The 27,319-nt window shown below is 42.7% G+C and overlaps 1 protein-coding gene across 1 annotated transcript in view; it reads right to left on the bottom strand.

Annotated features, from left to right (window-relative positions):
* GADL1 (glutamate decarboxylase like 1) overlaps positions 1–27,319 on the bottom strand; it is a 358,673-nt gene that overhangs the window by 182,819 nt on the left and 148,535 nt on the right. The window contains exons 6-9 of the mRNA XM_069212001.1: positions 20,792–20,907; positions 12,866–12,945; positions 12,687–12,741; positions 9,002–9,118 (exon numbers count right to left, since the gene is read on the bottom strand). Of these exons, the coding sequence (XP_069068102.1) occupies positions 9,002–9,118; positions 12,687–12,741; positions 12,866–12,945; positions 20,792–20,907 (368 nt within the window). The remainder of the gene's footprint in view (positions 1–9,001; positions 9,119–12,686; positions 12,742–12,865; positions 12,946–20,791; positions 20,908–27,319) is intronic.

Raw genomic sequence — 27,319 nt, 5'->3', positions numbered from 1 at the left:
AGGAGCAACAAAGCGGCAAAATGTGCTAATAGAGGAAAGGGAAAAGGAATGTCAAAGTGTGATAGAGACAAAAAAAGCAGCAAAAAGTGCTCAGAGAAAAGTAAAAAACAAAGACAAAAATGTGGGAAAGAGAGGGTAAAATAAGCAGCAATAAGTGGTCTGCGAGATAGTGAAAGAAAAGGAAAATGAGGCACCAAGTGGAGATCAAAAGTGTGTGACAAGCATGGTCCAAGTGAAGTTAAGTCTCCGAGAGAAGCAGAGCAGTGTTGCGAAGTCCAAAAGAGCCAAGGCATGGCCAGAGGGCCAAGGCATCCAGTTAAAGAGGTGAGGCAGGGCCAGGCAACTTATTCTCCAGGGAAAGAAGGATCCCCAAACTCCACTCTACCTACTGAGTACAGCATCAATGGACACGGAAGAAAGCTATTCGCAATAGACATCCAAGGTCACGTCTTACATGTGTCCCTTACACCAGTAAGTCTGAAAAAGCCGATATCTGCAGATGCTGAAGAAAGGTGTTCTGATACAGCTGGCCTGATAGAAAGTCCTAGGCCAAGCGCTGTCAACATTCATCTTACACTGCTCCTTTGGAGACAGACAGATATTTTTATATACTTTACTTCAGTCATGATGGGTTAATTATGATCTAATGTTGGGGAAGAGGAGAAGGAGCCATTGGGCCATATTTTGAGCTTGGCGGTCTGTGGACTGCCATGTTGATGGTGGAGGCCGGACCGCTGCAACTCTGGCGGTCCGACCACCATATTACGAGTTTGGCTGTTGGACCACCAAAAGACCGCCAGATGTCTGCCAGCCCGCCATACTTACTGTCAATCAGTATGGCAGGGAGCGTGGTGGTCCCACACCGCGCCCGTCAATGTTAGAGATCCTGGCATCGGGACTGGCATGGCTATTACAACCTGCCAGACTGACAAGTTTTCAATGAAAACTCCACCACCATGGAAAGCTTGGCAGTCCAGCAGGTAAGGGGCCCAAAACGGGTGGGGCCAGTGGGTACGGCTGCATGGAGGGGGAGGTGGGCGCCCATATTTTTGAATTTCAACTTTTTCCATACATAAATATCAGAACCCATTGGTAACACATATAATAATAAGGGCCTGATTTAAGAAAAGTGGTGCTGCACCCAGTACAGTGCCACTTTCCGTGCGCCCCTTATTGCCCCCCCTAACGCCACCATGTGTGCGCCGTATTTAAAATATGGTGGACAATGGCGAAGGGTAGGGAGCAAAAGCATCATTATTATTTACGCTATTGATGTACTCTGCAGGAGTAGTGCCAACATTTTGGTGTTAACCCTGAACAGTACATGTGGGCCCATTGTAAACAATGGGGTGCTCCCTTTTAACGCCTGCTGTGAGCTGGTGTTGAAAGTGCTGAAAAAATGGCAGAAGGAAATCTGTTAGATTTTTTTTTTTAGCCCTTTTTTCACCCCCTCCCCAATGGGGGAACGCCACCTTTGCATACTTTGCAGGCATAATGTAGCGCAAAGGGTTACAAAGTGGAGCAATGCATGCATTGTGCCACTCTGTAAATATGGTGTGGCGTTTTTGGCCATCTAATGCCATATTAGCATAAAAAGAATTACGCTAATGTGTCGTTAGGATGGCACTAGGGGCTCTTGAATCAGTCCTCTAGAACTTTGTGGATTCGATGCCGAGTCTGAAAAGGCAAATGCCTAAACATCCCAGAATATATAACTATTGAGGAAATCTATCCCCGTGCTGCTGTTTACATGTTATTTCTTCATGGATAAGGGGCTTTTAGTATGAGTCAGACTTTTCTTCTGGTGTCTTAGTATCAACATCAATCCACCATGATCTAAGTTGTCTGTGAACTCCATGGCCCATATTTATACTTTTTGCTGCAAAACTGCACTAAATCAGTTTCAACGCAAAACGTTTAGCACCGGCTTGCGTCATTCCACAACGCCAGCCGGGCGCCGTATTTATTGAATGGCGTAAGCCAGCGCTAAACTTGGGCTAGCGTCTTAGAAGAAGACGCTAGCCGGGTGGCAGTAGGGAAGGAGGGGGTTGTGTGTCAGAAAATATGGCTAGCCTGGATAGAGGCAAAAAAAAAAGCTTCTAACCAGACTATCGCCATTTCCTGGCGCACAACCACCAAAAACATGACTCCTGTCTTAGGAAAGACAAGAGTCATGCCCACCACCCCAATGGCCAGCACAGGGGACAAGTGCCCCCTGGGCATGGCCATTGCACCCTGTGCCATGCAGGGGGCCCCAAGTTAAGGCCCCCGATAGCAAAACAAATTACAGGAAAAAAAAAACATACTTGGACTTACCTGGGATGGGGTTCCCCCATCCTCCGGTGTCCCTCTGGTGGGGGTAATCCTGGGGCTTGGGGAGAGCACCAGTGAACCCATTCCCTGGTGTTTTACCATGGAAATGGGTCCACAGGTCCCCTAAAGCCAGGTCTGACCCAGGTGTTAAATAATGGTGCTAAGCAAGCTTAGCACCATTATTAGGCCTCTCCTCCCACCTGTGCGTCATTTTAGAATGGGGGGATAAATATGGGGCTATGGGGATCGCACCATTTTTTGGATGGGAATGCCTACCTTGCATCTCATTGGCGCAAGGTAGGTTCACTCATCCAAAAATTGGTGCAAACGCCTATATTTTGACGTTAGTCATGTCTAAGATCAAAATATAAATATGGAGTTAGGTTTGCACCAAATTTACGTCAATAAAAATGACACGAATTCGGCGCAAAAAAGTATCAATATGGGCCCATGTGTACTCTGGTATAATTTGTACAGATGCCAACCTTTTATCCCAGAAGTAGTGCAAGATCAGGAGAGGGATAAAAATACCTAAAATCAATATTTATAGCAACATATTTGGTATCAAGAGGGACCCAAAGAAATCATGCCGGTTCTCTCTCACTTCAATTTTCAGTGTTTAGGCAAATTATTAATTATGCCAAATTACTCTATCATTAGTAGATACCTTAAATTACGTAGTCCAAAAGTGATATAACACATTTATACATTTAGAGGCCCGGTTTCTTTGAAAGAAAAAAAAGAAAATAATCTAAGTATCTAAAACCATTTTATGTCCTATGGCACTAAGTGTAGTTCTTGCAGAAATTGCAGAGACGACCAATGGGATGCTCAGGCTACTTCCTTCCCCTACTGACTAAGATCAAGTCTCATGATTAGCCTGAGCATGATCAAATACATTATTTCTCTAAAACCTATTAAAAGCTATGATCAGGATGTCTTTCAGTGAATCAGAAGTTTCTATGACACCCAACATCATGATAATTTCCCATGACTTGAATTGACTGCTGGCAAGATCCATTTGAAGCTGGCCTATGAGGCTGTGAGTAAATGTGTAAGTAGCCTTAGCTACCTCCAGAAGAAACCGGTTGTGTATTTGTAACGCTTGCAATGTAGACTGAAAGCCCATCTCCTCCTAAAAGAAAATTCAGGTTCTGCAGCTTTCATCTGCTGGGTCCCTTCTGTGTCTTGGGCATTTGTAAAGTTAGGGCTTACTTCACCCCAGAGGTATTTTATCTAAATTGTTGATGTTTGCTATGCGTTATATACATTTTAGAGAAATGTGTTGGCTTTGTTTCAGTAAAGGAGATAGATTATCTTAAAGTCGGTACATATGGAAATAAAATTGGAGTATGTGAGAGTGGTTTAACTAATCTGAACTTTAACTAAATAAGGATTATTGCAATTAAGGTGTAGAATAAACCGTAGACTGTAGTTGAGAAGCAATATTTTAAATGCAGTTGTGTACTGTAGGATTTTATGGCCACATGTATTTAGCTGAAAAAACTGACTAAAGCATTACTTTCTTTTACCGTGACCAAGAGCAATAATGCAAGATATAATCTTTCAATGCAGCAAATGTGGTTTGAGTTAATAGATAAGGTATTATACTTCATCTTTCTCTCAAGTGTACTTATCATAGAGTATAATAATGATTTATAATGTTTTGTTTAATTTTTGTAGAATGTTTCTTTATGAATTCATTTTGTCAATGGAAATATATGGCAAAGGGTATGATGGGAATTAGAAATGTAATGTACTAACCCTGAACTGTTTTTGACTTATAGTAGAAGACGCTGGAAAAACAGCCTGGATTGATAGTTGCAGTGCAATTTGTGGCACATTTGATCTTACATTTAAGAAGCTCTTCATTTTATTTTACTTAGTCAATGGTAGTTGTCCTTTCCCATGATGAGAAGGCTGCCCAATTTTACGAGACAACTACAAACTGCTACAATTTATCGCACTTGCTGATATGAAAGAAATCATATAATTGCGTGTTCCCAGAGTGGAAAGAGAATCCTCTTGAGAGCCCTTTACGTCAGATCGATTCTGACCCAGATTCTTTGCTGATTTACTCTGAGAGACCTTTATTGTCACTTGCCTGAATCTATGCTGCTCCGAGACTCTGCTGAGTTTCTTCAACCTCTCTTTATGGGAAGTTCTGCTTGTGATCTATGCAAAAAGCTTAAGACTTTCACATCTTGAATTGAGAACTCTTCATGGGTTGTATCTGATACTTTTCTGTCACACTCTCCTTATCTTAGAATATAGATTAACTTATATATGCTTTATGCTTTGTTCTGTATTGTATTTCCATTGAACAATATTGATGATTTTAAATAAAGAAATATTTACTAAAAGATTTAATAAAGCTTTGAAACTCACACCAAAATCTCATCATTGAATCATCATAATGTAATTGTTTCACAATAATAAAATAAGTGTGTGGAATTCCCTTAGCCTGACTCTCATGACATATTGTTTGGGGTCAAGGACAACATGTTTTCATGTTTATTTTATCCTTAGGACAAGTAGGCCCAACTACCTGCAGCACAAACCCTTTTGCTGCCAATTTACAGTACCGCATTATGTACCAGGGAAGGGCATTATCAGCAGTTAAGGTATTATTTGTGTCCATAAATTAATACAGTTTGAACTTGTTTTTATGCTTTAGTAATGCAAACCCTTTCTTATTAGGGTGAGCACACCAAGGAAATGTGATCTCAGACTGTACTTCTGACAGTAGTTCCAGTATAAAAATGTGTGCACCCATTTGGAAAGTTTAACAATATGAGGCTACATAGCATGCTTCCAGGATGCTCTATGATTAGATGCACGTATCTGCAGAAGCTTGAAAGCAAGATTGATGATCCTTAGCTTTCAAAATAAAATGTTAAAAAAATATGCAGCTACGAACAAAAAGTGTTTTGCTAAACTGTGAAATTTAAGATACCATTTCTTTGAACCAGCATTTAGTAAAATGTGTAGATGCATGGCAGCATTTAAAAAAAAATTCAAAATGGAAAATCAGTGCAACCAGTTTCAACAAGATTATAAAAACCATGAAAATAAACAAGCATTGGCAAAGCCAATAGGCCCGACATTGATGGTCAGCCTTTTGGTTTTGTCGATGCATGTTTTGATTTGACAGGATTTTTGTAAATACTTATTGTGTGAGCTGTTAGGCCCTTACTGTTAAAAAAAAACATTGCCAAAAAGAAATAATATTTTTTGTTCTCGAAAAGCACACATTGCCAGACTAGACCCTGGCTCAGAACAAAACTACTTTGCCTGCTGATATGCTCCTCGTGAAAGAGCAGGAGCTAGTCAATAGATAGATAGAGAGAGATAGAATTGTAATTAAAATAAAAGGTCTTGGTTAACTCCAGACCTACTTAGAGCTCCAAATACTTAAAGTCACAAAAGTGCACCTAGGTTATATGTCCTTGCATTAGTGCAGATTTACAGATGTTGTGAATTCACAAGAAGTTATAGATGTAGGACATGAAATTGTACTCCTAGAAAATATTTGTGAACTGCAATTTAGCATGCATAGATTTGCTCATTCGAAAATCTGTTGAGCATTTACAAGTTCACTTTCTCTCCAACCACTTTTTTACTCAAACCTGGAAGATGTTTTACTTCTACCCTTACCAGGAGTAATTTTCCAGCCTTTCTCACTATGGGAAAAGATTAGAAAAAGAGCTGGCAAAAATCCCTAAAACATGATGAAAGTTAGTAGGTTTGCACAGACTCAAAAGGTTATTCTTGCCTAAGAACTGATGATTAATGCTACCTCCAGACCCAGTATGTAGATCTGTGTAAAGGTGTGCAAAATACGGTAATTGGTAGAAATCAAACCCTACTGTAGTAGGGGCCCTGGCATAACCAGAGAGGCTAATATTAGAGCATTTATGTTATGCGATTGCGGCCATACTTTGTCACTGCACAATGTGGCACCAAAGGGACAAGTGGATTTTCTTTACAGGACAAGTAGATTTATGAAGTAATCTATCCCACGGACAAGTAGACATTTCATTACATTCCACACCCCTGATAAATACATTGTTGATTTGCAGCTTCTGATAAATCCCTAACTTGCGACCAAGGTCCACCTTGTTGGGCCCGGTAGGAGCGGGGACTTCATGTTTCAGCTGGGTTGGTATGATTTATGCTGTAAACTGATTTTTTTTGTATGTCGGATTGCTCCAATAAGTGAGTAGCCATTCATTGATTTCCAGACAAGAATGTATGGGCAACATTAAACTTTTGAGTTTTTCTCAAAAAGGTGTTTTACAGCTACTATAATCTCACAATTGGGCTACTAATGTGCGAAATGGAAGCACACAAAATAAATATTACAGTAACATTATGTAACATTGCTCATCACATTATGACTTTGTTCCAATCTTTAATATTTTTGTGTGTGCGTGAAAGATTTTGAGTTCGTCCATGTCCAGTTCCGCACTGCAGTTATAACACTCAATAAAAGAGTGATGCATCAGTTGGAGGCAAAAGTATATTTATTTTGCTACACATACCCTTTCTCTTACTGGAATACCTAATCCTTGTGATACAGGCAACAAACTATGGCCCTCATTCCTACTCTGGCGGGCGGCGGTTGCCGCCCGCCAGGCGGGAACCGCCAAACAGCCGCCACGCGGTCAAAAGACCGCTGGCGGCATTCCGACCTTCCCGCTGGGCCAGCGGGCGCTACCTATGTTAGCGCCCGCTGGCCCAGCGGGAAGGTGGCCTGCAACACAGAAGCCGGCTCCAATTGGAGCCGGTGGTGCTGCAGGTGTGCGACGGGTGCAGTTGCACCCGTCGCGCTTTTCACTGTCTGCTAAGCAGACAGTGAAAAGCATGCTGGGGCCCTGTTAGGGGGCCCCTGCACTGCCCATGCCAGTGGCATGGGCAGTGCAGGGGCCCCCAGGGGCCCCAAGACACCCGTTCCCGCCAGCCTGTTCCTGGCGGTGAAAACCGCCAGAAACAGTCTGGCGGGAAGGGGGTCAGAATCCCCAGGGCAGCGCTGCTTGCAGCGCTGCCCTGGCGGATTCGCCCAGCCGGGGGAAATCCGGCAGGAAACCGCCGGACCCGGTTTTCTGACCGCGGCTTTACCGCCGCGGTCAGAATGGGCCAGGAAGCACCGCCAGCCTGTTGGCGGTGCTTCCGTCATTCGCGGCGGTCGGAATGACCCCCTATATGTTCTTACAAATGTAGCACTGAAGGATTTTAGTTGGGTTTCTAAGGAAAAGGAAAATCCACTAATGAAAAGCATTTGTACTCAGTAGCGGCTCGCGAGGTGCGAAAGGGGCGGCAACGGCGTGGAGAGGGGGCTAAACAATTTAACTTAAAGATTTTTTTTTTTTTAAAAAGAATACCACTTACATTCCCTTGCCGCCGCCGCCGCGCCGCTCCTCTCCTCAGTCGCTGCACACAGGCACAGGCTCCCAGCCGCCCTGCAGCCAATCCTGACACTGCACAGAGCAGCGCTAGGATTGGGTGGGAGTGCTCAGCCAGGACGCTCCCAGGCAGACTGGGAGCCTGTGCAGGCTCTCTCCAGCCCGGCGACTGTGTTGCTGGGCTGGAGAGACCCTACTGAACATATGTGTTTGGCCGACCCAAGACGGCCAGCCAAACATATATGTGCATTGAGGGGGAGTGCAGAGCACTCCCCCTCGCTGGTAGTTACCCCTGCGACCCTGCCCCTTTACCAGAAAACGATAATAAACTCAGTTTCTTATCGTTTTCTGGTATAGGTTTAGCAGCTGCTGCTGCTGGCGGGGGCAATGCTCCTCCGCCCTGACAGAGGAGCCATCCCTGTTTGTATTTATCATTTCTGTGCAAGGGTGTAGCCAGAAAAATAAAACAACCCCGCTTTGAAGCACGTGACTCTATGTAAGTGAGAGAAGCATGGAATCTTGACTCTTTCTAGGAAGGTTAAATGGAATTCTGCTCCAGAGAAAAGTTGTCTTTCTTCTCTCACACCCTCATTCCGTTTACCTCCTACTTGTTTTCTTTTATTTGCATTTTCTATCACTTCTCTTTATCTCACCATGTTTAATTTAATTGACATGTTTTCCCTCCCTTCCAGCTGTGATGTTGTATATTCTTTTTGTAGCGTTGCTTATTAGTTTCTGCCATTTGACATTCAAATCACAGGTCAAAGCCCAGAAGGACCATTAGGAAGCATTTAATCTGTCTAGTAGTTCCCCCTGCTGAAGCAGGTGTATGGGGTGCTTGACTACACCTTTGTTTCTGTGCAAGGTAGATAGACCCTTCTTCATCCATAAACAACTGCTATTATCTGCACCACATGGCAGGTTTGGACCTTCATTACCTCATCTCTCCATATCCCCACCCAGCCTCTGCACCAATAATTTTCATTTTGGCCCCTCAGGGCTCTATTGAAAAACATCTGGGAGAATCACTACAACTCCCTGTGTCAGTTGGAATCTACGTCTAACTACTGCTGCTCCTTTGGCTTCAAAGGGAAGCACAACAAAAACATAGCGCCATTTCATCAGCATCGAGTGACCAACGGAAGTTTATTTTCTGCACCAAGGATGATAGATGTGATAGGTTAGTGGAAGCAGAACAACACAGAGGTTTACCAAGATGAAGGGATACCACAGATGAAGCTCTTTAGGAGCACACAACCTCTCTTAATGATATTGCCACTTACGTCGACATGCAGCCAAAGGCCATACTTTTCACAGACATCTGCTATTTTATCCAGAGGATCAAAGGCGCCTAGGACTGTGGTGCCTGCTGTGGCACAGACAAGGAATGGTGTTGCCCCCTGTGGAATGATCAGATATAGAGAAGTCACTTGCAGTTGGTGCTCATACCTATCTACAATACAATAAGAAAATAACACAGAAGAACCCTGAATACAAAAGATCCAATTTAGAAACGGCTATTCCTGGCCTTCGAGAGGTTAGGACTGTCTCGTCTTTAACAAGGTACATTTATAAATATCATGCCTGACTTAATGAATGAGTTTACTTGGCTTAAAACTGACCGACAGCTCTTTCAGACATATGCGTTCAGATATGTGTGGTTTATTCTTTGCTACCTGACCTTTCTGATGAATGGTTCTGCATATTTGTAATGTGCGCTCTGCTCTTAGATTTTTAGGACTGTGGTGTTCTCCATTAAAAGTTGCAACTAAATAAAAAAATAAAGCTAAGAAGACGTTGATACCCCAGTTAACCACTGTTCTGGTTTCATCAGCCAATCAAAAAGAACTGTTCCAAATTCAATACCTGCGTGTTGGAGTGCTATTACTAAAGGGCAGTTTCTGTGTGTGCGCATGTGTGTTCACAATCAGCCGTCATCTTAAAGCAGGTTTGCTCTAATTCTAACTTACTTCCAACCAGAAGAATTTTTAAATCCCACCTAAAGAGCAAATTTCTATCACTGGAATTCAAAGCGTGATTGGGAGTGTGGCTTGGGAACAGTGGGTTGAACAAAGGCTATACTTGTGAGCAAAGCAATGTTTGACTATCTAATAGGGAGCAGTGAGACATTAGCGATATACTTGTATAAACCTTATATGCAATTTGGTGGCATATACTTATACACGCTCCTCTGCTCAAAGTAGGCAAATATATGCCACTCAAGGCTTCAAGACTGAAGGATGCAATAGAAAGAATCAGCACATCTAACATCACATGCCCAACTATGGATTAATACTGAGAAATACCTTTCCTTTGTATTAAGATGTCATAGAAAGAACACCTTTTCATTGAATTGTTGTACAAGTCTCATTTTTAGCTCTGTACGGGTAAAAATGTCTGTGGTTCAGCTTAATGTTGGATCAGTTCATTGTGTTTTTCAAACCCTACATTGAAGGTGATTTTGACCTCTACAATACCACCATTAACTAACCTCTTTACAGCTTTTTGAAATGGGGAAAAAAATTGCATGTTCCTACATTTTTCTGAAACCTAGATTATTGCTAAACACAAATTCAATTGAATGGTTCCAGCTCCGACATGAGCGTCTTGGATCGAACTTTGGTTACATTGCCAAAATGTTACATACAATAACTTTGAAAAAATTCTCCCTAAATGTACTTTCAAAAAGAAATCATGGATCAGCAAATAAAATGAGTTAATATCATGATTACATACTCATCATAAGAAATACCAGTGATTTGCAGTAGTATCACTCTGAATGTGAAATATGAAGAATAGATCATGCATTTCAAAAGTATTTATATGACTTAAAAATATATGAATTGATAGTAAGATGTTCTTAAGGTGTTTTCAGAGTTTCTAAAAATAAAGATGAAGTAGACAGTTAGCACATTCTATAGGCTGCATTCAACATGTTGAAATTGTTATAAATTGTTCAGAAAGTTAATTTTGAAATGTTTAAAGAAGACAAATAATCAAAAGTGCTCCTATATACATAGTTCCATCTTTTTGTAAGTTAACATAGCAGTTAAATATATAGAAAGCAATTACATCTAGTGAAACATTGTAAATCACCTGTAGAACTTAAATTCACTGCCACACTTTTCACAACACAAAAATATTGTTTCTAATTTATGAGTACCAAAATATACATTTTAAAGTTCTAAAATATGACTTAAACTTGTTTAAAACTTTTTAGAAGGTTTTACAGCATTGTAGTAAACAAATCCACCATTTTAAAACTGCACCACAAAAATGGATCTTTAAGCAAAGTTTTCCAAACTTTGTTCAGTGTCACTTAACTGTTTTTAACATAGCACTCCATCAAGTGCAAATGTTTTATTTAACAATGCCAAACTTATTTACCCAGGTTATGTGTAGAATGTTTAACTAAACATTACAGAAAAATCTCATTCCTCTTCAAAAAACCTTCTAACCATATTTAAGCCCCTAAATGGAATTTGGAATTAATGAGTATAACTTTGTTAGATACATGGACATTTTTAAAAGCATCAAAAAATATAACAAACAAAAACATGTCAAAAATATGTGTGCAAGGTTCTCTGCCTAAAATAAGAATTATTCTGAAGCAACTACCTTTTTTTTCATTCCTTCATTTATTTGAATAACAGCAAATTGTTGTTGTCGCTTTAGGAGAATTTCAAACCCTACGTAATTTCACTGCAGCATCTTTGGGAGAATACGCGACAGTACTGGGATGGACATAGGCACAATATTAACAGATGTCATATAATTTCAAGAGAATGGAAAAGAGGCAAGAAATATGACTCAACACTAAAACATGCCATTCCATCAATCGCATAAGGGACTTGGTTGTGTTCAACTGTCAGCTTGATGTAATAATTTTTGTGTTGAACAATGTCTATTACAGAACTCTCAATATGAAAAGGTATCCATTCAATTACCACATACAACCGCAACCTAAGTTTAGTTGCATTGTATCTTGGTAATAATAGATGAGAGTATCAAAACTTATGTTATTTGAAGTGGTTAGGGATACTGAATTATTTACTTTAGAATACTGACACAATTCATGTAACTCAGCAGGGTGAAGTCCAGAGATTTCCTCAAAACAGACCACCAAGGCTTTGCATCTGCAATGTATGAAGACACTCCTGTACACTCACTGTAGGAGGAGTTAGAAGTTAAGCAGTCGGTACTCAATAAAAGCAGGTTATTTATCTTCTGTCTCTGCTTTAGGCAATATGTTCCATGGTAAATAACAAGCCTCAGCATTTTACTACATTTTAAAGTCATGCGTCTAGGGAAGAGTAGTACAATCATTCTATCTAGACGGTACTATAATAGATTTACTTCTGTTGTGCAGGTTCTTCTTCACTTGCACAAACATCAGACCAAAATCGATATAGACAGACACTACTGGAGGACCTCACATCCATCTTCCCTACCTAATCACTGTCTTGGGTGATAAGCTTTCTAGTTACATAGCGTGAAGCTATTGTGATCTTAAAGTTGAGGAATCGAGGTTCACCTCATCAAGCATATTCTGAGCTACTTTCCTTTGTTTTCACAAAGAGCCTATCAGGGTCTTGGGTTGGGACTTACACTAACAACAATACAAAGTAAACCACTTTGGTGATTGACAAGATTTTAGGACACTCTCATCGGAGTGCACGCATTCAAATGAAGGTGGAAGGAGGAGGGAGAACCCAGGAAATACTCTAGTATTACCAGTTCGGAGATTGGTTTCTGTATCCTGGAGGAAGATAATACGAGTTTCAGATCCCAACATGACCAAAACATTGCAAAAGATGGCAGTGTAAATTTATGGAGTTCCCAAACACTGATCTATTCTTGTCTCAATGTCTCTCTCTTGTTTACACACAGACACATGCGTTCTTCTTTGTATGCAAGGGCACTCTAGCTTGTTTGAATGATGGCACACTCTCTTGCTTCCGCTCTCACCTCTTGCTTGGCTCGCTGGATCTCTTTCTCCAGTTCCTCAGGTATCATCTTACCTCTAAAGGACACAGATTTGTTGCTTTCAGTTATGTACAAACATGTATTTAGGATTTATTTTAAAAACTAACTGACTAGTAGTGATATTTGATTATAAAGGGAAATGAAAGGCCCTGCCTCCTCACCTGTCATCAGCTTTCACAAAGTAAATATTGTCTGTACCGATGCCCAGGAAGGATGCAGCTTTCCTCATGGAGTAATGACACTGAAAGAAAATGACAATCACAGTCAATAACAGGTACAATGTGGTGTCGTTCTAGTATGGGGGTTATAAAGGCACAAGAGCTTCATGTATTTGAAGACACTTTCATCTCAAACATTCAGACCTTCCAACTGACTAGTCCATATGTATTTCCTACTAAGACCAGGAACATACACTGCTTGTCTTTTCTTGTTTAAGCTAAAATAGATCAATCATCTTGAGTTTCAACAACTGCAAGACTTAACATAGTGGTGGGAGAACTAACACACTTTATCACATCCAGAACCATGCAGCTTTCATGATCTACCGAAAGCCACAACATCAACCTAATTTTATTTTCTTCACTTGTTGCTGGTATTTCAAGAGTACGCGCTTTGCCATAAAGGGAGTGCTGCACTTTACATGCAACTAGGTACATTAGCCATACCAAAAGGATATAACTGTAACAGAGATACCTTATGTAACCGGCGGCCGCACTCCAGCGGTGCCCATTTGGACATTCCCGCTGGGCCGGCGGGCGGAAACCAAGTTTCCGCCCGCCGGCCCAGCGGGGATGATGGCCGCAACATGGCAACCGGCTCCAAATGGAGCTGGCGGTGTTGCAGCCGTGCGACGGGTGCAGTTGCACCCGTCGCGCTTTTCACTGTCTGCATAGCAGACAGTGAAAAGCCGCAAGGGGCCCTGTCAGGGGCCCCCTGCACTGCCCATGCGTGGCATGGGCAGTGCAGGGGCCCCCAGGGGCCCCACGACTCCCCGTACCGCCATCCTTTTCCTGGCGGTTCAGATCGCCAGGAAAAGGCTGGCGGTCGGGGACTCGTAATCCCCTGGGCAGCGCTGCTAGCAGCGCTGCCCTGGCGGATTACAACCGCCGGGGCCATTGTGGCGGAAAACCGCCGGCCCCGGTTGTGCGACCGCGGCGCTACAGCAGCGGTCGTAATATGCCAGGATGCACCGCCAGTCTGTTGGCGGTGCTTCCGTCGAAACAGCCCTGGCGGTCTTGGACCGCCAGGGTTGTAATGACCCCCTTAGTGGATAGAAGATTAGCAACAATTGGTACAATATCTGTGATGCAAGGAATATTAGATCTAGATCCAGTAACTCTAAATGTATACATCAGAACAAAGGCAGTCAGTAGGAAGTTAGCTGCATTTATTCTAGAAGATGTAACTTGATTAGGTATGTCTTCTAGATTTTTTTTTAAGGAGAGATGCTATGGGTTGATCCTAATATCTCCACAATCTAGAGTCCATGCAAGAGAAAACCTGGTTCAAGGCCTTGCATATTTGTTTTCGAAATTTCTAGTGGAAGGCACAATTTGCCCAATGTCATACTTTCATTTCTTCCATGTCCTATGGCAGTGGTTCCCAATCTTTTGACTTCTCTGGACCCCCACTTTATCATTTCCAAATCCCAGGGACCCCCACTGAATCATTATTGGAATCCAGGGACCCCTAACTGAGTCATTACTGAAAGCTAGGGACCTAATCTGTTTATAATATTTCATTTTCTAAGCAATCGCTGACTCCTGAGGAGGCTTTGCGGACCCCCAGGGATCCCCGGACCACAGGTTGGGAACCACTGCCCTGCGGTATGTTGTTTTTCTATTAGGTGGAATGGTAGTAAGAAGCCATATGAGTCATACCGGCTACTTTGAAGTAAACCTAATTATGAATGCCTAATGCTAGCTGCCCTTCAACAGAATAACAGACTAGGGATCCTCTCTACATTAAACCATGCTATCTGGAAAATAAGGACCCACTTGCCAAACAACTCAGTACTGCTACTTACAAGCCAAAATTATTTATTCAGGAAACCTTCCCCACTTTGTGAACCTTGTCATTGTGTCACCATAAGCCTCAGGAAGACAAGTTTCAGTAACAATGCTTAGTTTTCTTAGGGTTAAATCATATATGACCGTATTAAACACATTGGATTTCAAGAAAAGACTTAATACCATCTTCTTTTGAAAATATCTTAACTTCTTCCTCTCACATCAGCATTATCTATTCTCCTCTTTCTGCCATCGTGTTTCTCCACTTCTCCCTAACATGTAAGGCTATTATTTATAGGGTCAAGCATAAAGCAGTCGCCAAGAGATGGCATGTATTGCTACTTAGAGAAAATGATTAGAAATAGTGGATTTTTACTTTTTACTTGCCCTTGCTCACTGTACACTTCACATTGAAACACTGTTAATCCCTGCATCGGTATTCTTAGGACAGAGAGCAAAGGCTACAACAGTGGGAGCCTAAATGCCCCACTGCCCCACTACAGAAGACTTGCTGCTCACAGGAAAGATTAAGAAAGTTGCTCTCATCTGAGGCAAGGTTTGTCAGGAGTAGGTCATCGGGTGACCATGATGGGCTCACCCGGTAGGAACGGATACACTTATCACAAGGATTTTGCAATGAGGAAGCAAAGTCACACAACAATCAAATTTACATTAGAACATACAAATTAAGCAATGTCCAAAAAAGGTTTCAGCAACACTTTAGAGCATCCCAGGCACCAGCAGTTTTCAACTAAAATATTTCATGATCACTACATGTGTACACTACAAGCAATCAGTAACCTACATCTGATTGGCATGCCTATTTCCTGTGTAGATGCCCAGCTGTCAATGAGAGGTTATAGTATTCATACTTATTCACTCCATTGCCTCTGTACCAAGGCTCTGAACACACTGACTGTGGTTTTGGAAAGGGCAACTCCTTGTGATGTCACCTGTCAATTTAGAATTGATGGAAAAGTAAGTCTTTGAGGGTTCTCTGCACTTAATTGTATGAGGGGATACAAGTGTGAGACATTCAACTTTAAATTAATGGTCATTGGCTGGTCAAATAAGCCATATATGGTAACTAGAGCATCTGTACGGGCTCTCTTGTATGTTATGCTCTTATGGACATGGTATTTGCACATCACTGGCAACTCATTCTAAAATTCAATGTTTCAACTCATCCATGAGTCACGTGTTTCCACTGGTCATCCAGTAACACCAACTTTAGTTCCCGATATAAATGGATAACACTTTTCCAGTGAGGAAAGAAGCGAATGGAGAACAACGATAACAGCAAATGCTGACTGTAGTTATATTTTTTAATGAAGGATTGTCAATTTACTTATGCAGGTCCAAGACCGAGGTTCTCCTGGTTTGGGCAACTGTAGAGGGTAACCTTCCATTTCTGTGGCCCGTGCTTGGGAAATGCCTTTCCCCACACATGCCAAGGTGACATGAAGAGAACAAACTATCAGCTATCTTTGCCCTAAGTCAGTCAGGGCCCTGATCCTCAGCTGGACTGCTGCAACTGCATTTGTGCTATTGACAACATGAGGCAGACTATGGAACGTCAAAGAATAAATAAAAACAGTGCAGGTAAAACATAATTGTGCAGCCTCCACAGTAAAATACCTCATCTGGCTCTCAGTGTATGAGAGAACTCACACCAGATTGCAATGCATCGTATACCAAGGACTCTGTTGAATAGACCATAATTGGCTCCTTAAATTAGCTCCCTGCTATGTCCTGCCTTTGTGATCAAAGACTTGGTGCAGTATATAGACTAAAAGGACTTTCAGAAATGGACCCTAGTTTCCTTGAATTATATGCTAGTCATTGTCCCACATATCTGTGCTAGCAGCATGATCCTCTACCATAAACTAATCTGTAAATCATGTCATAGTGTGGGACCAGCAACTTGGCCACAGCTGCTCAGATATGCTCTGGAATACTTTGATCTTAAATTTGTATAGAGATTGACAACAGAATAAATAAACACATTCCAGAGATATGCTTGGCATTTTAAAACAAATTACTAAAAAATACAGAGTTATAAGTGTTTTAGAAGGAGATGACTTGGCACGGATGGAGGCAGACGATCAAAGAATTGATGGGTTAGAAGATCTTCAAGCTCATGGTACTTAACCATCTTCTATTGGTCACTACATTAATGTACTCACTGCTATGTCAAGATTATGATGACTGTCTTCTAAATATACTCTTTCAAACTACACCTAGGAAAAATTTATAAGTAGGGCCTGCTGTGCTGTATCAACAAGGCAAGCTGAAAGACATCCCTCTATTTTGTGACAATAATGACAAGTAGACATGTTCAGGTCTCTTCCATTGACGGCCTGCAACTACTTTTAAACTGAAAGTGGGTTCAAGTAACAAAGGTAATAGATTGTGTAAGAGTTTGGAGAACAGACTGGCAGACATGTAGATAAAGGGGTATGGTTATGGCCTTTCCTGGCGGGAAAGGAAACTTCTGAACAAGGTCCATTAAAGGGCTGAGTGTTTACCGCTTAGTAACCTTCAGTGCCAGTACCTTCACAAAGAGTTTGATCTGGAGAGGTTGCTTTCAAATGCTAAGTCTTTGTGGCTGAGTTGATACATTGCACCAGAACTGTGATTGTTGCAGTTTAGGGTCCGGGGGGGGCAGATGTGTGTGGTGCTTGCAGACAAAAGCAACGCAATTGTGACGGAAACTAAAAGAAAAGTGGGAAAGGAGAACTAAAGGCAACATCAGGGCTAGAATGAGAAACAAAGACCTGGTACACACCAGCCCCACGCTGCACAACACGAGTGAGCCTGGGCAGTGGATTTTTCCTCCCCAAAAGGAAATTGTTAGAAGCAGTTGGTTATGAAGATGCAAACTGAAGCACAATTGTTCATTTATATGACATGAGTGTTTGCAGGGCTGTATGAAGGCAGCCCATCTATTCCTAAAAGCAGATTTCTAGCTTGCAGCTCTCTCAGAAATGACAGAACTTCCAAAGTGCCAGTCTGGTCACACTCAAAATGCAATCCCAGAAATTATTTTGAGGCACTAATATGCTTATTTGTTTTATTTATTTATTTAGTTATCTATTGAAATGCTGCCCAGAGGTTGCAATAAACTTTATATAATGGAGCTTAGGCATACATAGGAATCTCACAATGGATGATATCACGAGCCAGGACTTTGGAAAGTAATTGGAAAGTGTGTGAAGCTCGCAAAGCCTTTTTTTGATGTTTTGTATGCATATGTGAGGGACAGCCTTTAGGGGTGTATGTGTTTATTTAACAGCTGGTGTCTTTCATGTAACCATAACCTTACTCTCATTTCTTTCCTTTCCTCTAGTTTAATTCACCTACTTACACCAGACTTTATAACCCACATTTCCCAGGGTTTGTGCTGTGAATGACAGCTAGTGCTACCAAGCTCAGTCTCTACTATTCTATGGCCCTCATTAGGACTCAGACAGAGCAGCAGGGCTTAATTTGTAAATAGAAATGTGCTGGTGCCCAAAGCTCTCTGCTGAAACACGGGGTGCTGCAATTAAATGTACAAGCACAAAATACTGAGGCAGCGTAATCCTGAAGCCAATTTGGGCCTCTCTAATCCAATTATAGAAACTCCCTGCCTCTTTAGCACACTCTTGCATTTTTCTGCTTTCTCCCTTTGTGACACTTTTTTGTTTTTCTCTCCCCCGTCGTTTGCTCGCAGTAAAGGCTTGAGGCAGAAAAATAAGTGGCGGCCCTCAAAAATAAGTGCTGGTACCCCGCACGGGAAACCACCGGCTCAAATTAAGCACTGCAGAGCAGAGTTCCTGTATGGAATTCCATGGAGCTGAATCATGAACGACCCAGTTTTTTTACACTGAGATGCACACTGAGGTGCATATTTATGCTTGGCTTGCACCAATTTAGCGTCAAATATTTTGACGCTAAAATGGCGCATAACTAACTCCATATTTATTTATATTTTGACGCTGGACCCGTCCAGGGTCAAAATATAGGGGTTAGCGTCATATTGTGGATGTGGCAAACTACCTTGCGCTAATTAGTTGCAAGGTAGGTGTTCCCGTACACAATATCACACTAACCCTCTACCGCCTTATTTATACTCCGGCGCAAAAACAATGTGCATGGAGTAGGCAGACCAAAATAATGGCGCTAAGCCTGCTTAGCACCATTATTAAACACCTGGGTCTGACCAGGCGTTAGGGGACCTGTAGACCCTTTTTCATGGCTAAACACCATGGAATGGCCTACAGATGCCCACCCCAAGACCCAGGAACACCTCCACCCACACCAGAGGGACGCCATAGGATGGGGGACCGCACCCTGGGTAAATATAGGTAAGTATGATTTTTTTTTTCTGAGCCATTGGGGGCCCCTTACATGGGGCCCCCTGCCTGGCAATGGGTATTATGGCCTTGCCCAGGGGACACTGGCCATTGGGGTGGTGGGCATGACTCCTGTCTTTACAAAAACAGGAGTCATGTTTGGGTGGTAGTTTGTCAGAAAATGACACTAGACTGGTTAGCTGTATATTTATTGCCGCTAACAAGCCTAGTATAATTTCTGGTCCACTAGCGCCTTTTCCTCTCCTGCCATTCCCCCCCCCGCCTAGCACCTTTTCTTTAGATGCGAGTCTATCCTTTGCGCCACCGTGCATCATTCCATAAATCTGGTGCCCAGCTTGTGCTATGGAATGGCACTAGAAGACACTATGGATGAATCCATAGATATGGGTCTCAGTTTTGCCAGGAGCAAAAAAATGGACCAATTTCACTGTCTTGAAAACCCAGCCGGAAATATTGTTTTGGCCTGGCCTGCTGCAGCAACCAGGCCTTCATCCCTGTCCCCAACCAACATCTTTCCCTGGAAAGGGGAAGCATGCAATTCTCCCCCCTGCCTGGACACTTCTTCCTCTTCTCCCATCCCTTACTCTCTGGACCTCCAGGTCTCCACCTCCGCCACCCACTGAAGCCTCCTGACCTGATTTACCGCCTGCTCAGAGGAAGTAAATGGAAATGTTAAACTCTGCAGAATTTGAAATTCTTTGGTGTTTTATGCCCAGCAAGACCAGGTCTGTAGGGTTATTTTCTGATTCCATGGGGTTTAACTCGTGATTGCCTGATACTGGCGGGGTGCTACCACATTGCACTAGTACTTCTGAGTGAGGCGTTTGCACCACTCGGGACCTCAAAATGAGGGCCTATACTGGTGGCTCATTAGAAGATACTAAGGAAATAAGCCCTCGGTAAGGGTAGGTGTGGCGTGTGACCGGCACCCATAATTGTATGAAGTGCTTCAAATTAATGTTTCAATAATGCTTAAAAATGCACACCCTGGTCAGACTGTTTGTCAATAGCACCAAAGATCTGATTGTAAAATGAAAGAAGGGGCCAACTGATTATTTGTCGCTACCTAATGAACATCTGACAATAATTTCACTGCTTGCTTGATCTTCAGCATTACTAAAAAAGAAGAAATGTAGGGTGGGACTCAGACCATTTAGTTGTGCCCACACACCAGTGTGTATACTTGGAACAAAGGGCCATGGTCTATGCACTCAATGAATCAATGCATCAATGCAATGTTGACCCTACAGAGGGAAGAGTTAGGTTTAAAACTAATAACATTCAAAGATGCGAATTCATTGCTGCTTTAATTGATAGAAAGTGAAGAAAGACTTGTAAAAACCCTCCCAGAAAATGAACAGCCATCTTGAAATGGTATTCGCATAGAGCACAATTGATTCTCTTAATGGTTTTCTTCAGTAACACTGATATCTGAAAAACAAAAAACGCTATTGCACTCCTTTCACCAAAACTTGCACAGTTCTTTTTTATACTCACAGCACTTCCAATGTGGCCACCGTTTTGATGGGCATCCGACTCCTACTTCCTCTTAATGATAGCGATGAGAGAGCTCCTACTCTGGGCCAATAGGAGTCAATGCTTCGTAATAGTTTTTATAAAGACAGCAAGAGAAGTCAAAACTCAATCCCAAAAGGCAAACCCACTGTTGCACTACCAAGATTATATTTCTAGCCTGAGAAAAGTAGTTATGCGTGTTTACCTCTTCAGATGTAAACATCACAAGTCGTGGTCCTCCATAGAGTCCTCTTTCTTTTATTTCAGGGTAAAACTTATACCTGGCCAAATTCAAAGCATACATGTTGGAAATGGATCCACCTGAAAAAGGAAAACATTTAGTTATTTTTAATGTTACAGAATTGCAAATGTTTTTCCTTTTGGAGATATTGATAGCAGTGCCGGGTTCAATGAAATTGTGGTTTGCCACCCCATTATGACCTCCATTTCTGAATTTATTAACGATTCATATAACCAGAGACTGCCTGGAAAACAGTGATTCATAAAACCACATGCTTCTCACTGCACGCTATTGTTGTGCAACATCTGACTAGGTGCTCTGGTGCAGGGCTGATGAACACCTAAGCTTCCTCGTCTTTCTGGGCAGTGGCTGCTGTGTCCTACATCATGTGCAGCTAATATAGATGGACCTAAATTTCTCTTAACTTGCTTATCAACTGAGCTTTCTCCTGACTCCTAGGAAGTGCAGAGACTCTTTACAAGCACATTGCTAGAAGCCTCCTGGTTCTTCTGTATCTAAATTACCTGGTAGCTATTGTCACGTTACAACTGAATTGTGATTTTCTGGCGCTGAAATATTTTTGTAGACTGCCCTAACACACCAGCAAAAGATCAGAGGTTCTTCCCTGACCTGCTCCTAACCAATTGGTTGTATCTACTTGTTGGGTCATACTCTGGAAGATGTTTTGCAGTAAAAGACCAAATTGTTTTCAACCGCCACACCCACTGGAACAGTAAGAACACTTGAAGACTTACTATATATACCAGTTATTAGCATCCTATATCTACCACCCAAAAGAAATACCAAGTTAAGCAACATTGGAAATATGTGGAAGAAAATATGACATAATATCATAGCATCTATTAGAGTGCATGTAGGCCCGGATGACATTCACAGTACAAAAGCGTAATTTGCATTATACTTCATACTACACTTGTTACACAAGATACCAGAAATTACACCATTACACTACTTCACGTAATTATGCACCATTCGCAGTAAAAATTCTTAGGTGTTTTCCTTCGGGGGCAATGAGTTAAGGTTATTTATTCAGTTTAGTTCAACGGTGTAAAGCACAGTGATATTGCAAATATCTCCCACTGCATAGTTGTATCCAGTGTAATTCTTAAATATGTGGGATATCTTATGTGTTTGCTTAGTGTTCCCTTCACTTAGCGCCAAAACACTCATCAGAGTGAAAAAGTGCACTTTAAAAGTTGTAAAAAGAAATAACAAGCACACAAAGTTATGCTGCGCCTTCCAAACATGAAACCTTTGTTAGATTCAGCCATTGTGAATACAGCTGTCACGCGCTGCTCAAGCTTTATCACCAAGACAAACAGTTTGCTCAGGTACCTCCCTCTGATATGGATTATGTCAGCTTCTGTGTTATGAAAGGTGTTCTGCACGTGTTTGCACGGTGTCTTGCCACACCATGCCCTACATGGCTCAACCCTGATACCCGGTGTTGGGATGGGAAAGCTGCCAGAATCCGATGACCATAGTATTACACTGCAACATTTGCACAGAAATGACTTACCCTATTTTGGTCACTGAATCACTCGCCTAACTGGGCAGATTGCCATGCCATGTAAGGTGTGTGGTTGGAAGTGTGCTGTCTTTGTTTCTGATCCTATTTCAGAAGTGTTTACATGTCAGGTGTGAGGACCACCGAGTTGGGGTTATCGTATTATGGGGCCAGATGTAGCAAAGGGTTTTTCCTATTCTGTGTCAATGGGAAAATGTGTTCGTACATATGGCCCATGGTGCGCTGTGCTTGGATGTATGGTGGATGAAAAGATGTGCAGTTTATGGTTTTCAGTAAGCTTGCAGCTTTGAACAGCTCTGCAGGCCACTTTAGGTATTTCCTAATATAACCCACTTAGCTGGTTCCTGCACTCAGTTGTCGATTCTGAGATATATAGTTTAAATGTTTATGGTCCTGAACATGTACCTCGGAGAGAGAGAAATGGTGGAGAGATCTGCTGGGATGAACTTTGTTAATTTCATCCCAATTGTCATTGTGGGATTTTAAGCAGCAATCGTAATATCTTGCTCTGTGAACAATGCAGAGTGCCTGGACATTGTTCTTCTAGCTACAGCAAGTCAGTGGAGTGATCGCAAGACTGGTGTTGTGTTCACTTGAGAAAAGAAAAAGAGGCAGAATTGTATCAGCATTTTGGATTAATTATATGTTGTGCCTGATGAGACGTGGTGTGTCAAGATATAGGCTATTAGCACAGTCAAGCTTGGAGATTAAAAGTATGAGGATACCTTCTAGCGTTTGTTGGTACCCACCGTATGGATATCAAAAGTACACCTGTAGACAGAATAATCTCATTGTCTATGTGCAAATGAAACCATATGTGCATATTTACAAGAAAGGTCTGACAACTTCTTACATGTCTGCACATTTATGGGGGAAACAGCAAGGTGACAATTATGCTAGCACACAACACACAGTATGTGCACCTCAGAAGGGCAAAAATCCTCTGGTATTGCTGTACTGTCCCCCATTCTGCATCACTATACTGGGAACTGAGCAGCAATTACACACCCAGGATTGCACAAGGCCAGATTTGGCTGGGCACATGCAATCACCTTGCAGTTAGTGGTAGTTATCCATGTAAAATATCACATAGGGCCAGGAGTGGCTCGTGAGGCACGGAAGGGGTGGGGTGGTGTTGGGGGCGGAAGGGGGACAAATAAACATTACATTTATAAAACTTTAAAAAACGTACTTTCTCCACTCCCAAGTCATGCTGCACCTTTACTTCTTTGCTGCAGGCAGCCTGGCACAGGCTCCCAGCCTGCTCTGCAGCCAATCCTGACACTGCCCAGGGCAGTGTCAGGATTGGCTGGGAGTGCCCAGGAAGACTCGAAGCCTGTGCATGCTCTCTCCAGCCCAGCAACTGTGCTACTAGGCTGGAGAGAGAACACTGCACATGTGTTTGGCTGGCCCGAGACGGCTGACCAAACATACATGCACCCCCATGGTTCCGCCCCTTTAAAAGAAAACGATAATAAACAAAGTTTATTATCGTTTTCTTTTAAAGGTTTTGGAGCTGCTGGTGGGGGTGGAGGAGGGCGACGCTCCTCCGCCCTAATGGAGAGCCGCCCTTTGATAGGGCATATTATTGCACACAAAATGGAACCAAAGCATGTTTTTGCACAGTCCCAAAGGATGTGGACTTTGGAACTGGGGAAACAGGTTTGACTCTTGGCGTTAGCTCAATATCCTGTGATCTTGTGATTCTGAGTGACCCCATACCTAAAAAAAGAAAAGAAAATGAATATGTCCTTGTGTAATTTAACTGATGCTCATGTAAAGAGCTCCAATACCTTCGGGTCGAGTTGCCCTATATGAAACTGCAAAACAAAATTCTTATATGATGTGCTTAAACATTTCAAGCACTGGGTGTAAACATTTGCTCTAGAAATGTTCACATTGACATTTAGGCCCTCATTATAACCCTGGCGGGCGGTGACCACCAGGGCTATGGTGGCGTTCGTACCGCAAACAGGCTGGCGGTACAGGACACCACATTTCGACCGTGGCGGTACCAGCAGCTCTGCTCTGGGGATTTCGACTCCCCTTACCGCCAGCCTGTCCATGGCGGTAGATACCACCATGGAGAGGCTGGTGGTAAGGGGGCTCGGGGTGCCCCCTTCACTGCCCATGCACTTGGCATGGGCACTGCAGGCGCCGCCAGGCACAACTCCATTGCCATTTCACTGCCCAAATTTCAGGCAGTGAAATGCGAGACGGGTGCTACTGCACCCGCTGCACATCAGCATTGCCGCCGGCTCAATTACGAGCCGGCAGCAATGTTGATGTGACTTTTCCACTGGGCCAGTGGACGGTAACACTGTTACCATCCGCTGGCCGAGCGGAAAAGTCAAAATAGGGAGCCAGACATACCACTAGCAATGGCGGTATTCTGGCACCCGCAGCCTCGGCGGTCTTCTGGGAAGACCGCTGAGGTTGTAATGAGGGCCTTAGTGTAACAAGACCATATAAATGCAAGAAAAGCACTTTAGAAATACTGGTAATGTGACATTTAAAAGTCTCCTGAAAGGGTGACACGCTGTGGACAAGAAGAAGAGTGGTAGGGGGAGATGATGCAAGAGTGCCTGCATTGCATGCAGGATTGTTTATATGCAGGAAAGGGCAAATTCCTGCACAAAAGTAATCCTCAGAGGCATTCCTCTGTGTGTGCTGCATAATGCAGCACACAGAGAAAGAGAAAGTAACGAGGAGAGATAAAGATATTTCTCCTCATTACTTCTCTCCTGGTGAGAAAGGAACAAAGAAAGAAAGAAAGAAAGAAAGAAGGCAAGGAAGAAATAAGGAAAGAAGGGCATAAAGCAACAAAGAAAGAATAAAAAACAGAAATTGTGAAAGAAGGAATGAAAGAAAGCAAACACGAAAGAAGGACAGACAGCACGAAAGAAAGAAAGAAAGAAGGAAAGAAAGAAAGAAAGAAAGAAAGAAAGAAAGAAAGAGAAAGAAAGAAAGAAAAAAGAAAGAAAAAAGGCAGGAAAGAGGGCCTAAAGCAGAAAAAGTAAGAAAGAAAGAGAATAAAGAACTGAAATTGTGAAAGAAGGAATGAAAGAAACCAAGACACGAAAGAAAGAAAGAAAGAAAGAAAGAAAGAAAGAAAGAAAGAAAGAAAGAAGGAAAGGAAGGAAAGGAAGGAAGGAAGGAAGGAAGGAAGGAAGAAAGGAAGGAAGGAAGGGAGGAAGGAAGGAAGAAAGGAAGGAAGGAAGGAAGGAAGGAAGGAAGGAAGGAAGGAAGGAAGGAAGGAAGGAAGGAAGGAAGGAAGGAAGGAAGTGTTACTGGTGCTGCAAATTAAACACAATATAGGCTGGTATTTCTTCCTGGTCAAAGTTTATTAAAGAACCATTGATGAAACTGAGTCCAGAATAGATAAAGAAGTATCAATTTATGGGCTTACATTGTATAATAGTGAAGCATTTGGTTGTGTACTGAAGGCATAGTAAAAAGAGGATAAATTAATACAGAGCAGTTCCAAATGAACTCCATCTGTTATGGTGTGAAATACCAGCAGCCAGATAAACAAAGGACACTTCAAAAGGAATTTACAACAGCATTGGCAGGAGACAGGAACTGAAAAAGTGTGGAATGTGTCCAAGTCTCACATCTGGTAGAAAATGTCCTACTTTCACCCAGGCTCCAAGCTAAAAGGCAACACTAAAGTGGCAAGCATCAGCAAAGCCAATGGGTCTCGCCTATGCAAGAGCCCTTCGCTTTGCCAATGTGCTTTAGCCATGTTGTACACCAGTGTGGTCGATGTTCAGAATGACTAAAGGTTAGTGGCCTACAGTAGAGTGGCTTGGAGTGTCACAGAGTGAAATGGCAGAGAGTGGAGGAGAATGGTATACAGTGGAGTGGCATAGAGTAGAGTGGGCTGGTGTAGAGTGCATTGGCATAGAGTTTTGTAGAGTACAGTGGCGGTGAATGCAGTGGCATAGAATTCAGAGGCATACAATGCAGCATCGTAGAATCCAGTTGCATAGATGAGTGTTGCATAGTAGAGTCCTGTGGCGTGAAGTGCAGTGGTGTAGAGTGCAGTGGCATAAATGGCATTGAGTGGAGTGCAATGATGTAGAGTGCAGTAGCGCAGAGTGCATTGGAATAGAATACAGTAGTGCAGACTAGAGGGGAGCAGAGTTCAGTGCCATACTGAGCACTGCTACAGAGTAGAGTGTCATGGAGTGGCATAGAGTGCAGTGGCATAGAGTACTGTGGAGTGCAGTGGTGTAGAGAGCTGCAGAGTAGAACAGAGTGGATTGGGGTGGAGTAGCGTGGACTGGTGTAGTGTTGAAGAGTATAGTGTTACAAAGTATAGAGACATAGAGTGCAGTGGCATAGATTAAAGTGATGCATGGTAGAGTGCAGTGGTGGAGAGTGGAGTGGTGGAGTGGTGGAGAGTGGAGTGGCATGGAGCGCAGTGGTGTAGAGTGCAGTGGCGAAGAATACAGTGGCATAGAGTAGAGTGGTGTAGAGTAGAGTGGCATTGAGTGCAGTGGTATAGAGTGGTGCAGAGTGGAGTGGCAAAGAATGGAGTGATGCAAAGTGCAGTGGTATAGAGTGTCATAGAGCCCAGTACTGTAGAGTGGCATAGAGAACAGTGACGCAGAGTGGAGTACAGTGGTGTATAGTGCAATGGCATAGGGAGATGTGACATACAGTAGATTGTTTCAGAGCAGAGTGACGTGGTGTAGTGTGGAGTGGTGCAGGGTAGAATGCAGTGGCGTACAGTCTAATGACATAGAGTAAAGTGGAGTGTACTGCAGGGACACAGAGTGCAGTTATGCAGAGTGGATTAGAGTGGCATACAGTAGATTGGCTTAGAATCTAAGGGCGCAGAGCTGGGTGTTCAGAATAATGTGCACTAGCTTAGAGTGTATTGGCATAGAGTGCAGAGTGGTGCAGATTGGAGTTGTGCAGAGCAGTGCAGTGCTGAA

This window comes from Pleurodeles waltl, chromosome 10, assembly GCF_031143425.1.
Source record: "Pleurodeles waltl isolate 20211129_DDA chromosome 10, aPleWal1.hap1.20221129, whole genome shotgun sequence".
Lineage (NCBI taxonomy): Eukaryota > Metazoa > Chordata > Amphibia > Caudata > Salamandridae > Pleurodeles > Pleurodeles waltl.
Note: the sequence above shows the minus strand (reverse complement) of the source record. Positions and strands in the feature narration are given on the sequence as shown.